The sequence below is a fragment of the Ailuropoda melanoleuca genome, chromosome 19, assembly GCF_002007445.2.
Source record: "Ailuropoda melanoleuca isolate Jingjing chromosome 19, ASM200744v2, whole genome shotgun sequence".
Taxonomy (NCBI): domain Eukaryota; kingdom Metazoa; phylum Chordata; class Mammalia; order Carnivora; family Ursidae; genus Ailuropoda; species Ailuropoda melanoleuca.
In genome coordinates, this window is record NC_048236.1 from 13,494,863 (window position 1) to 13,509,634 (window position 14,772).

Genomic DNA, 14,772 nt, shown 5'->3' on the forward strand with positions numbered 1-14,772 from the left:
TCCAATCTCTATGAGGATTTATCAATCTTCGTATAAACAATTTTACTCTTGTTCGATTTTATACAGATGCACCCTTGTTTTCCAAAATAGATTTGCTTCTGAGATTTTGTCAAAAAATAAGTATTTTAAAGACACCAAGAACATTGAATCTATTTGGAAATACAATTTCAAATTATCATTCATGGCAATATTAAAGCTTATTTAGCCAGAGAAAGCTATTAAAGCACATATAGCCTTAAAGAATAATGAGGTAGCTAGTAAGATGCTAATTCCATTTTCATTTACCAATGTCACTAAAATTAATTGTTCTCAAGTAGGTAACTTTCGTCTTTCTACTGCCTTCATGTTATTTTGATCAACCTGTATCATAGCCTCTATATCACTAGTTATCAAGTTTTATATCAGATACATATAAAGCAGCCATTAAAAATGCAGTTTCCTGGGCTTCAGCCCCTAATTCTGATACATTAGGACTGGGATGGACCAGGAAACTGAATTTTAATAGCCATCTCTGGTGATTCTGGTTAAGGTACTCTGGATCAGAGTTGGAGAAACACTGCTCTATATTTAGTAAAACAAACAAAAAAACTCTTGAACATTATTTGCGTTGGGGTGTTAAGCTAGAAATGTCATCAAAAAGTTTTTATGATTATTTATCAATTAAATTTTCATATCCATTTTAAGTCTCTTTGCTCAAAAACTATAGATCATTTCCCCACCAATTTTTAACCCTCATCAAAAGTCTTAATACTCAGCTTTTCATGATTAACTTCACTTTAATGGCATTTAAGAGTCTTGACCTGCCACAGGCTTTTTATTCAAACCTTTGTACAATATGTTTATTGAGTAAATTTTCTATTTCTCCTAACTGCAGAGAAACTATTCTACCTAAAACCACCTGGTCAATACTGTACATTCTGTGATTGCTCAGCAAACATTAGCACCTGACTCCACAACTCAGTAAGAATCTGCAACAATACTAAAGCTCTCTTACGGTGGTTTTCCATTTTGTGTGATTAGTCATTCCATTCTTAAAATACATTGTTCAGAAGTTCTTCATATTTCACCTAAGTCCATCAATTAAATGCACTCTTTTTATGTAGACATAAAACTCCTTTGCCCTTATTTAATTTTAGTATTGGTTCACCAAATCACTCTATATACTTCACTTGCAAGGAAGAGATCTTCACTGAAAATGCCTAGTCCCTCTGTTCTAAAAAAATTATTAAAAGAAATTTATATTCCAATCTTATTTGATCATTTCCAGTGGATTAAATTCATTGTGAACCATTAGGGTCATACGTGACTTCTAGAACATTCTAAATACTAGTCTACTCTTGATTAACACACTCTTGTTAAAATATGCCTGGGTTTTTCCCCCTACAACCTCAGAAGTGTGTATTTATGCCAAAAGAGTTTCAAAGCCACAATCTTTTAAAGAACCAAAATTAAAACAGTGAAGCAGTTATTACTTAAGCATATCCGTTTCAAACAACAGAACACTTCAGCTCAGTATTAAAAATTACAAAAATCATTTTTTAAAAGATTTTATTTATTTGACAGAGCAAGAGAGACAGTGAGAAAGGAAACACAAGCAGGGGGAGTGAGAGGGGGAGAAGCAAGCTTCCCGTCAAGCAGGGAGCCCAACAAGGGGCGGGGGGAGGGTTCAATCCCCAGACCCTGGGACCAGGACCTGAGCTGAAGGCAGATAGCTGAGCCACTCAGGTGCCCCACAAAAATCATCCTTATAAACCATCTGAAACTATTGGCAAATGATTACCTGTTTATTAGGTATTTACCTGATTATCAAAAATAAAAATGCATATTGGTATAAACAAGTATTTTCAAGCACCCTTTCTCAGATATTCCCCATCTGTATTTTAACACAACCTAATATACTGAGAACATAAATGATTTTCTGATGTTCTCAGAGGCATGAAACATTTTGTCTAGTGTTCAATGTGGTAACCACACTCAAGGATTTTGAAAATATTTTTTAAAAACATAAAAAAAAACCCAAGAGCTTGTCAGAATGAAATAATCTAGTTACCAAAGTGTGCACTCCAGATCACATAAAAAATATATTAGTTTCCACACTTGTGAAAATAGAGTGAGTGGAAAACATTCTCATTTCATCTGCTAAAATAGCATTTATATGGATCATGAACCCAGTATTAAAATAAATACGCCTTGTCTTGAATAACACTGTCAATTCTGTATTTTCATGCTTTGAAAATGAACAATGTATTTGGACTAATTCAAAAGGATCATATGATACCTTACAACAAAGATAAAAAGTATACAAAACAACCCTAGCCCCTGTATGACTATAGAACATAATCTGAAAGCCAAAGTCTTGAAATCTTTAAAATCTAAACTAAATATCCTGTACGGATGGCGATGGAGGTTTCCTCTTACCCATTCTCTTCAAAACTGAGGTGGATGTAATCAATCCCCATGTCAGTGAGAATACTGAGCCTATGTAAGCAACATGAGATTCTATTTACCCACGGGCTATGTGACCCATTCGGAGAACTAATCATGCATCATTTCACAGGTTCAATTACATTCATTGCTCTTGTCATTTCAGAGTTCAATAGAGCCTTTTTCTCATTATAAGGACATGAATAAGTGAGAAAGACTGAAATAAGTACATTTTAATGCTTATCAATAATTTTACAATGAACATATTTAAGAGATTTCTTCAGAACAACCAGTAAGATGATCACTACCATAGACACAGAGCCTCCAAATTTAAAATCCACAATGTTGCTTTATATAGTTGTTTGATGCTGGTCTTGTTTACTATGCCAGTGAAATCGCTTGTAAGGAAAGAATTAAACGGATCCTTCGTTAAATCTGGTGGGATTTTATTAACTAACTTATACAGATAATGGGCCAACATTTGCTTTTTATATTTAAAGAAAAAGATTTAATAGTTTCATAGTCATTACAAAGCCAAAAGCCATATTTAGGGAAACCAAAGTGTTGAAGATATTCCTTACAAATTCGATCACTCCTGCACACAAATCAGACATGTACATGATTTAATTTAGATAAAACCTATTTCAAAAAGCATTCTAAGAGTTACTCTCAATCAGATTTTAAAACATAACCCTGGAATTAAAATAATAAATACAAACTGAATTTTTCAAACATTTGAAGTTGTTTTGTGAGCTGCCTTCACACTAAGAAATGCCATGTGAAATTCTTAGGAGACATCAGGTTAAGGTTGTTTCACTCCACACATACCAAGGATGTGCCACTCCTTGTGCCTGAAAGAATAGTAGGGGAAAAAAATGTTACAAATCTGTACAGAAGACCTCAAAAAGCTTGCCGCTCAAATGCAAATCAAATAGAAACAATGACAGAATTCAGGTTTTTCCTCTCTTAACCTTTCTTCTCAATATAAATAAAAAAATACAGTCAAGTAGGTAAATAAGGATCCCTCCACATTACTAAGATAATAAAGTGAACTATACCACATGGGAAACCATCACAGCCTTTCAACATGAACTTTTCCCAGGAATTTTATGGATGTCTTTGGCTTTATAAGCATAAAAATGACATGTCAAATAATCACCCCAGAGAGAAGGTGATGAAACAAAAGACCTACTTGTCTCCCAAGAACATGATGACTTGGACCAGTTCAGCAGCTAACATTTTACCACAGACACAAGTACAACATGTGGTTTAGCAAGAATTCAAAAGACATGAGGAAAGGAAACAAAAGCCTCTATGAGCCAATGTCCTCAAATATAGTACAATGACCCCCACACTTCATCCCTAGAAAAATGATACAGCGAGCATTTCCAGAATACAAAGGCTTAACAAATCCTTATTTAAGAAACACATGCTCACCTCCACAGGTCCAGAAAATGTATCATCCTTTCATCCTCATGGAGCTCCAGGGATCTTGGCTCAAGGAGTGGAATCCGGGGCCTGCCTACGCATCTTCACCCTAAGCCACCTGGGGCTGGCTGATCAGAAGAGAACTAGCGAGCAAATGGCTCAGACTGAGACAAAATGTAACACTAGATACAGCAGGTCATCAGGACTGAGCACCAGGACGAGAACAGCTGTGACGAAGCAGCAGTGGAAACACAGATACTGCAGATAGTTTGTCCAGTCAACATGATAACTTGATCTAAAAGCTCACTGGTCAAATATGAAAGTTTCCAGTTTTCGTTTTTCAACTACTGGTGAATTTTGGTGTTCTGACCTGTCACCCATCCACCTAACTGCCCAAGATGAAAACAGAGTTATTGGTGAGAATTTCAGAAAACATACTTCCAACAACTGATCATTCCTTGAAGCAATCTGATTGTTCTTTATTCCTTGGCACAAAAATGAAAATGTAGTCTGACAAGTTTAAGATCTTTCTTAAAAAAAAGAAACATCGTAAAACACTCAAAATCCAGCCCTCGATTTTTTTTATAATGTATTACAAAAACAATGGCATGCTCAGGGGAGAAAATAAAATACAGATAAGCAAAAATAGAACATAATAGACATCAAAAACCAACCTGGAGAAAAAATAAGCAAAGTAACCAAAACAGGATTAAACCATATGTTTACCATGTAGATTATTTCTTATACATACACATTTATAAAGTATCTCATTTTTAAACTATGTTTAAATATGTATACATTTTATACAATTTATATACGTAATGCATTTAGTATCCCGCATTAAAACTGTTCCAACTTTGCAGGATGATGAAGAGTAGAGAGAAGACATATGGGCTACAAGTTACTAAATGGAATGATGCAAAAATGCAGAAAAATGAGAAGTGGATGAAGTGAGTTTTTAAAAACACGTGAGAAGTTAACAATATTTATGAATCAGAAAATAGTGGTGCCTGAGGAGCCTTGCTTTTATAAACCAAATTGTCATTTAAATTTGTTGATTTGCTTTAATCCCAAGTGTTTCTGATCAGTACGGGTGCTGCCAAGTGTTTGCTCGGTATCAGTATGTGCTCACATCCATTTTTACACAGTCCACTCCACAAATGATTGCTAAAGGTTCCACTAGATGGAAAGCCCAGTGTAGTAGTGTCCTGTGGCTGCTGTAAAAATTAACCACAAACCTGTTTAAAACACCACCATTTTATTCTTTCACAGACTTCCAGAAGTCTGAAGTCCAGGTGTTGATAGCGTTGCACTCCCCACAGAGGCTCTAAGGGAGGACCCATTCCTTGTCTCTTCCAACGTGGAGCTGCCAGCATTCCATGACTTGGGGCTGCATTGCTCCAGTACCAGCCACCACGTTCTCATGGCCACCTGAGAAACTTCAGTTCTGCTCTTACGGCCTTTCAACTGGGATCAGCCACCCCTCAAACAACCCAGGATAACTTCCTCATCACAATATCCTAATTTAATCACATCTGCAAAGACCCTCTATTCAAATGAGATAACATTAACAGGTTTCAGGCATTAGGCTCTGATGATCTTGAGTCGGGGGCGGGGGAGTATTTTTCAACCTACTACCCCTAGTGTAGTCACAAAACTCTCCTAAAATTTCCTTGAATCTGACTCACTATATCTTATTAGAATTTTATTAGTCTTGTCTATTCTTTGCTAGTTACCCAAAGCACAGGCCACCTATTTAGATGCCTTTGTTATTACCTACATAGGTTCCATCTGAAGATACCTTAGGATCACCTCCCCCAGCCCCAACTGATTCTTCTTGCTCTTTTTCCTGTTTATTGCTTGGTCTTCCTATGTCATCATCCATGTGGCAGGACTTTGAAAATCAACCTTTTTCATCTTAAGTGCCACATCCAATTAATCCTCAAGCTCTGCTGGTCCCACTTCAGTTCATTTCAAATCACTCCCACTCGCCCTGCCCCCCACTCTGAATGTTCCTGGCCTGGTTGTAACCACAGGGGTCAGAACTCAGCTACAAGACCGCCAGGCTCTGTCCTCTACCTTAGCTCACCTTTCTCCGTTCTCTATTCTGCTGTCAGAGTGATCGTTCTCAAACTTTCTGAATCGGATCAACTCACTCACCTACTTGAAACCTTTGAAAAGGTCCCATTATTCTCAGTTTTAGGTTCGAGCAGCACAGACAGGAGGGACTGGATGTGGTTGCTACCTACACCCACCACCTCATCTTGTATTTCTATCCCATTCCTTCCATGTCTCCTAAGCAGCCTGAACTAGTGTCAGCTTTTTCTAAAGTATCATGATTTTTTTTTTTTTATTTTTACATTTTGGAACATACTACAGGTTCCTGCCTTGCCAGGCCAAACAGCTAGCCAACTCCTATTTATCTTCCCAAAATTTGGCTAAGAGAGTACCTTGTTTAGGAACGTATCCCTACACACTTCAAACACGTGGACTCTACAGTATGTGTATTATATCTCAATAATGCTATTATTGAGAAGGAAAGAAGGAATCAGGCTCAGTGATGGTCCCAAGCTCACTTAGTGTTATACACATCTTCTCCAACTTCACAAGACCCCCTGTGCCTACCTCCCCTATGTTGCTACTACGCTGTCCTCTACTGGCTCATATGACTGCTTGAGGGCACGGCCGTGACAAATTAATCTTCACGTTCTCCTTGAGTAGTATAATGTCTGGCACAACGCAGAAGCTCAGTAAATGTTTGCTGAGTGAATGACAAGATTACATAATCCTTCAACACAGCATTACACGGGTTGAAACCAATTATAGTAAGTCCAGCAAGTGTTAGAATGGAGTTTACAGTCACCTGGATTGAAGTTAGGTATGTGTAACTTGCCACTTAGAACATTAATTACCTGAGGGGCTAAATTACTACGAGGATTGACCAGTACTAGCCTTTAAAATGCCAAGTATAGCCATTAGAATGTAACTGTACTTTAGACAATATAAATCCTTTCCCAATGAAATACAGCCTTTGTCCTCTCTTTGCATTCCAGCAGTTAGTGTTCATATTTATCAATCTGCTTACAGGGTGAGTCATCATCCTGCTGCAATAAGCTGTGTTTAATTAGCTTTAAAGCATTTTTCTAAGAGCTTCTGTCCTTCCAACTTAAGCTCCATTAATTTTCTTGGCTGCCACATTATAGAACAAATAAAGGGAACACGTCCTTTTTAGTGGGGCCAAATCATTCGTTACAAATACTTATACGCAGCCTCCACACGCGATGGGACAGTATTCATTTCTTTGTGTCACCAAATCCATAAACTTCCATTTTTTTCCTGTTTCAAAGCTCTTCCACAAATGGTAAAGATCAATCTTCACAGGATGTTACTTCTAATAACCAAGTTTTCACTAATGGCTAAAAGAAGAGAATAATTTGTAATTTCGTTCTTTACTCTAAAAGAACACAGACCAGAAGAATTCTATCCAGATCATGTGGGCCAATTTTAAACGCTCAATCTATTAATTGCTTTCCTAAGAGAGTATGCCTTCTGGCATAGGAAACCTGGTTTCCTCTCCAGCGGCTGGCAGGAAAGAGAGACAGAGTGAGAGAAGGGGTAAGGGACCGTTCTTGCCTTCCCTGATCTGGTGGGATGGAGTAGGAAAGAGTCTGAAGAGTTTCTCTTGGTAACTCCCAGTTTTCTACCTGGCTGGTTTAGAAGAGATTATAGTCTACATACCTCCACTATCCCACTACAATTCCCTGCCCCAGCACCTTGCTTGCCTTTTTTAGAATTCTGTGATTAAGCTTTTGTTTCTTTAACCTTTTACTGTCTCTCTCCCTGCGAGGGTGTAAGCCTCCATGGATAGTCCCCGTGTTTCTCTCTCACTAAACCCAATGCCTCATACGTTCTGGGAATGCAGTGAATGTTGGAAGGGAGCAAAGAAAGAAAAGGCTGAAATCAGAAGGGCCTGAGTTGGAAATTTACGCTAGTGCAAAAGTTCTAGACAGAGGTCAATCTTGAATAAAGTGGGGGCAGGCAGGGCAGAAGAAAACACACATCAGCATCTACTTCTGGCTGGAGTGAGGAACAGGAGGCCTTAGGAGAGGAAAACAGCCCCTCGAGGCTTCTAATTCCCTATTTATTCTATTTGGTTTCATTAACAGGATTGCAATAGTACTATTTTTCAAGTAAATATATGCTGCTCCTGTCACATTGTGGTTCATGTAGACTTGCTGGTCAGTCTGCCCTTTCTAACATTGTTTCTGTGGGAAAATGAGTCACAAATTCCAAATAACTGACTCACCAAGATGCAGAACATAATCAACTCAAATTATAACCCAGTTTTCATTTCAACTGTCTCTGATTTCCCTCTTCTCTTTTCAGCTTTCTTGTTCTCTCAGCTATCTTCCCTCTCCCTCCCCCTGCAATCGCGTACCTGCACGCCCATTGTGTTTGCGTGCACACACACCTTATATTCTCTCTGAAATAAGAATATAAACAAACATACCGGTCTCATATCCAGTTACCAAGTCTTACAATTCTTCCTTAATCATGAAAATTATGAGTCAGATATACTGAGTTCACACTCCAGTCCAATTCACATCCTAGCTGAGGCCTTGCTTGCCTGTGCCTGGTCTGTCACAAGAGCCAGCTCATTAGTGTCCTGATTCCAATCTCTTCTTCTTTCAATCCATCCTGCAGATGCCAGTAGCTCATAACTGTCTCGAAAGCACTACTCTGCGTGATATTGCTTTTTTCTCACTTCACTTCATGGCAAGTGAAGAAAGTTTATCCCCGAATTCAGAGCCGAGGATCTCCATAGGATGGTCTTCTCCACCTTCCCAACTTCACTTTCTCTTGCTGCAGCCTCAGGGCCCCACTGAGATCATTTCATTATTTCTTAGGCACACACTTAACCATCCTACCTGTGTGTCTTCACTCATGTTCCTTCTCCCTCTGGTCTTCCTTTCTTTCCCAGTCACCCTTTTGTGATCAAATCTAGCCCCAGACCCTTGGTAAAAATTTCTCGATCACCTCATGATACCAGATTCCCTTCCTATATTCTTTTTGCGCTTAGAACTCCAAGCATCTGTGCAATGTTTTCACAATTTTTTTCCATATGTTTCCTATGAAAGCCTCCCAACAACACAGCAAAGTGGGTATTGTAAGTATATACACTTTACAGGTAAGAAGAAAGGTTTTCAGAGACACAAACTGATTTACCCAAGCTTGCACAGTTTCAATGTGGCAGAAATTATCTTTAAACCCTGGCCTTCTGATTCCATGTTAAATCCCCCATTTGGCATTTATTATAAACTGTCTCATGTCGATAATTATTTGCATCATTTTTTTTTTTTTTTGCTGTGTTCCAAACTTGATTATTAGCTCCATGAAGGCAGCAGACATGGGGCATGTAGACAACTTGCCCCAGTGCGGTATAATCCACAAGATGAGAACTCAATAAATATTTGATTGAATGATTCTAAGAGTAGGTCAATCCATTCATCCCATTTAAGAAGCTTCAGTGATTCCGCTCTCCCTCTTCTGTCCAATATTTGGATTCTGAGTGCTCACCTGAACACTGTGTAATAAAATGCAATATATCTTGGCTATTTTTAAATTTTTTAACCTAGTCATCCCCAAAACAAACTGCAAATTCCCCTAAATTTAAATTCCCCATAAGTTACTTTGATGAATAAAATGAGACCAGCAGGTATTTCAATGTTGACCAATGTTGGCCATGAGATGTAGGAATAAAAAGTGGGGAAACTGATTAAGTGAAGCTGAGTCATCCAGCACACTTGCTGAAAACACATATATCCAGGATTCAGAACAGTACTTCCTCATAATCCTGTTTCCTTACCCCAATTTTTATTGAACACATGACCCAGGAAGCACACTATGACACAATGAACCAGGGGCAAAGTGACACTGACTGAAGGCTCAGCAACAGACCATGCTGTTCGTATTAACCATTTGTTTGTATGCGCGCGAGTACTCATGACTGTAATTCATACTGAACGTGAATTTTCTGCTAGTGACGTTCTTCCCGTTTTGTGAAAAAGGATTCAAAATTTCAATATTTTCCAATGTACCACAAGGAGCTGCTATAATATCTAAGTCTAGAAGTCACTGAACGAGGACAGGGCACCTGACAGGAGTATTGAAATAGAGGATTTTATGACAGGAAAAGAACTTCATCTTTTAGAACTGAATTCAGAAGGTACTCACAGGCTCCCCCCGTGATCCATCCTGACCTGGAGCACCTGGAGGTCCTGCTTCTCCCTTTTAAAGATTAAAAAAAAAAAGAGAGAGAGAATAGAGAATTCGATTTTCAGGCATGCTTATAAAATAATAATATATAACACTAACTATTAAAGTATCTTAGATACAAACATAAAAATTACTTCTAAATTATTATTATTAATAATGTTATGTGGTCACAGATGGCAACTATACTTGTGAGTACAGCACAACATACGGAATTGTTGAATCACTATGCTGTAGCCCTGAAATTGTCTATAACACTTCAATAAAAAAATGTAACACTGTATGTTAACTATACTTGAATAAAAAATAAACTTTCCAACTTTTGTTTGCTATTTTATTATTTACTTAATATCGAAGAAAAATTCTAACAAGAGTGCAGGATTTTTTTAGGTACAAGTATAGATTTCTATTAACAAATTAGGTAAAATGCCCAAATAAAAGGTAGATAGAAAAACTCATTCATAATCATGAAGCTATAGTCTTCATAGCACAAAGATGTTAGATGTCTCCAAGCTAATCAAAATTTAATGCATTTTCAAAAAAATCCCGAGAAGATTTTTGTGGTAATGTGGCAAAATGATTTTAGGATTTAAGTAGAAGAACAAATTACCAAATAGCCAAGACAATTCAGAAGACCGGGAGGGTGAAATGAATTTGATCCTGAACACACATTCAGCTATGGGAGTTAAGAGTGTACACCACCAACCCAGGGAGAGATAAAAGATCAGTGGAACAGAAAAGGGAGCCTTCAATAAGTTCAGTATCCAGAAAGGAACTGTAACTGCAGCAAATGGTAGTTGGATACTAAGTATCATTTAAAAAATTAAAACTGAATAATCACACACATGCACACACAGAGAAAATAAGACCAAGGTATGAAAAACAGAACTCTAAATACTTTAGAAGAAAACATAAGAAACTGTATTTATAATCTGGGGGCAGAGAAGAATTTTTTAAATGTAATAAACCATAATAAATTCTGATTATCTGACTATACTAAAAATATAATTGCTTATCATAAGGTATTTTAAAAGTCTAAAGACAGACTACAGATTAAACTTGCATGTAATAACAAAGGGTTAGCAAATTAGTATCTAGAATTTAAAAGCCTTCTAACTCAATAAGAGAAATAAAATAAAAAATAAAAATGGATTATATAAAATACATATGAAATTTAAAAATTCCTTCTGGATTATTGATTTTAACCCTTCCTGACATCAAATAACTTACTATGAAATTCACGAAGTGACTATATAAATATCAAATCTATATATGGCAGCAGATAATTGAGTTAATTTATAAAATAACTCTGATACTATACACTCATTCTTATGAGAATAGGGCATTATTCTTATCGCCAAAGTAAATGTGACCAAGGTTTATATCAATCCTTTCATATTTGTCTTTATTTTACTTTTTACTTTAAAGTTGATCATTCTGTTGGAATGGAGTCAATGGATTGGATCATTCTTCTGGATCTATTAGAATTGATCATTCTAATTTGACCTTGCCTCCCAACAGTTGCATTTTATTTTTTTTAAAGATTTTATTTATTTATTCGACAGAGATAGAGACAGCCAGCGAGAGAGGGAACACAAGCAGGGGAGTGGGAGAGGAAGAAGCAGGCTCATAGTGGAGGAGCCTGATGTGGGGCTTGATCCCATAATGCCGGGATCACGCCCTGAGCCGAAGGCAGACGTTTAACCGCTGTGCCACCCAGGCGCCCCACCAACAGTTGCATTTAAAACCAAAATAAAGCTTTCGCTACAAATGGGGTTACTTATAAAGTTATTACCTGAAATTATTTGGAACTTTAACTTAGTATCCACTTATTTAAAATTAATACCTAAAATGTTTATTTTTAGGATGGCTGTAAAAACTAGCATAGTTTTCAGTTATATGCCTTTAAATGACTATGTTCAAATTATTTAAGCATCTTATTTTATACCTGCCCTTTCACATCCTCAAAACTTCTCCCAAATTGCCAGTGTATATAAAAGTATCTGACACATACTTAACAATATATATTAGCTGAATTTATTCCTAAAATGTATAATATTCACAGGTCAGTACAGCTATTAAACTGCCAGGGTCAGTGTAATAAAGGGCGGGGAGGGGCACACACAGGCACACCCTCAAACATTTATGTTTTTTGAAACCTAACAGTCATTAGGAGCCATGATTTTGTTTTCTGTTCAGCAAAGTGTTGCATCATAACAAGCAAAGTTCTCTGCAATTATACCACACTTTGTTTCATACCAGAGAAAACACTTCACTCTACATGAGAACAAGAAAGGAAAGCAAAAGCTTTTTTCTTGTAAATACTTCAAACGCCTGAGTTGAAAGAGGCAAGGGTGAAAGAGTCTCAGAATACATGTGCTGATGCATATGCCAACATTGTTTTCCATAGTTTCATATTCTAATGAATTCCCCAAAACCGTAGAAAATGAATCACAGAACCACCAATAAAACCTGGCTAACATAATCAGCAATTAGAAAAAAAAAAATTCAACCATATCACATTATGGAAACACGGATTCTCCTACTTTCATGAATTCTTGCATTTCATAAGCACAGTGAAATACCAACTCAAGCCAAATAGTTCATCTGTTCCAATATATTTACAAACACTAGCTGACAAGCTGACAGCTGCCAACAGAGGGAGCAAAGAATAATGTTTCCCTGTAAATTAACCAAATTGGGAGGGGAAGTGCTGCTGGCCCAATCATTCTACAGAAAAGCTTATGAAAATACCAAAGGCAAACAAAGATATATGTAGGATCCACTAAGTTTAAAAGCTCTAGGTCAGGGGCGCCTGGGTGGCACAGCGGTTAAGCATCTGCCTTCGGCTCAGGGCGTGATCCCGGCGTTATGGGATCGAGCCCCACATCAGGCTCTTTCACTATGAGCCTGCTTCTTCCTCTCCCACTCCCCCTGCTTGTGTTTCCCTCTCTCGCTGGCTGTTTCTATCTCTGTCAAATAAATAAATAAAATCTTTAAAAAAAAAAAAAAGCTCTAGGTCAAAAAATCTGAAAAATTAAAGGGATGTGTCAGGACCTACTACAACAGGGAAATACTGCAATGACTATACCTAAACTTAACATTCATATTAATAACCGAGAGGATTCATCCAAGCCATTGGTTCTCATGTATGGCCCCCACATCAACTAGTTCAGCTTCAGTTCATGTGGGAACTTCAAAGGGCAAAATTTCAGGCCCTCCTCAGACCTAATGAATCAGAAGCTCTGGATGGTGGAGCCCAGCATTTGGTTTTAACAGATGTCCAGCTGATTCTGACGATCTGAGGACCATGGCATATCTGTACATCTTTAGGCCCCTTACCTTCTCCTACCTCCAGGAACTGCCATATGTGACTTGCTAAGCAAATCTGTAGTTTAGCTCTTCTGTATATAAAAGGAGGAGGGCAGTTGTCAAATAGTAGAAACAATAAATGTGGAATTACATAACTCCTTTGGCTGGTAAAAATTTCTTTTACTTCTCTGACGACCCAATCTTATTTTTTTTTCTAATTAGCAGGAGGTTTTTTAAAAAAGTAACTAATCGTCGGGGCGCCTGGGTGGCACAGCGGTTAAACATCTGCCTTCGGCTCAGGGCATGATCCCGGCGTTATGGGATCGAGCCCCACATCAGGCTCCTCCGCTATGAGCCTGCTTCTTCCTCTCCCACTCCCTCTGCTTGTGTTCCCTCTCTCTCTGGCTGTCTCTGTCTCTGTCGAATAAATAAATAAAATCTTTTTTTAAAAAAAGTAATCGTCATCAAGGATTATCAATAACGAAGTCTCCAAATTATGTGGGGATTTATTTTTATTCCTGCTTCATATACATCATGATACATAATTATATGAACAAAACATCACCTATCCTTTATCATCCACAGCAGTGATTCTTACACCAGCTGCATCAGAATCTTCTGAAGAATTCGTTAGACTGCAAATTGTGGACTCCACTCCAGAGATTCTGATTCAACAGGTGTGGGGCAATGCCAGGAATTAGCATTTCCAACACGTTCCCCAAAAGTGCCAATTCGGTAGCCCTTGGCACCATGGCTCTCGCCCAGAACTCACAATACTCACACATCCTTTCTGCTCTTACCAACACCTCTCTACAATGACACTGTATATACAGCTTTACACGTGGCACTGAGTTTTTAGGATGGCCAAGCTGTTCAACAGGTATCTTGTTTATATAGGTGTTGTTTGCCTGACTTGCACATTCTTTAAAGGCAAGAAACACCTATGTGAGATTTGTTGTTTTGTTGTTTTTTTTTATTACCTAGAATACTTAGAATTGTGCTGAGCAGAATATAAAATCATACATAAGGCTATATGTCCCCTTCCTTATAAACACTAAAGCATATCAAGGAAGGAGGAATGGGTTGTTTATTCTTCAATGTTTAATTTCAAGGGATAAAGGAAATGGGGAAAAACATTGATGGATAGGGCTTCAGCATTTGCTTTTGTAAAATTATGCACATTGGTTATCAAAAGATGGTGGTAAATAATCTTTACCTAGAAGTGTCCTCTTGATTGTCTGAATAATGTTTCATTGGGAGATGAAGGATGATTTCTTTTGGGCCATTTTCCATAAGATAATTAAATGCAACACAACAACCTGTGAAATTCAGTAC

At 37.6% G+C, this 14,772-nt stretch overlaps 1 protein-coding gene across 4 annotated transcripts in view; it reads right to left on the reverse strand.

Annotated features, from left to right (window-relative positions):
- COL21A1 (collagen type XXI alpha 1 chain) overlaps nucleotides 1-14,772 on the reverse strand; it is a 177,565-nt gene that overhangs the window by 29,532 nt on the left and 133,261 nt on the right. For all 4 annotated transcript variants that reach the window (XM_019799345.2, XM_011224576.3, XM_019799347.2 and 1 more), the window contains one exon: nucleotides 10,087-10,140. In XM_019799345.2, the coding sequence (XP_019654904.1) occupies nucleotides 10,087-10,140 (54 nt within the window). The remainder of the gene's footprint in view (nucleotides 1-10,086; nucleotides 10,141-14,772) is intronic.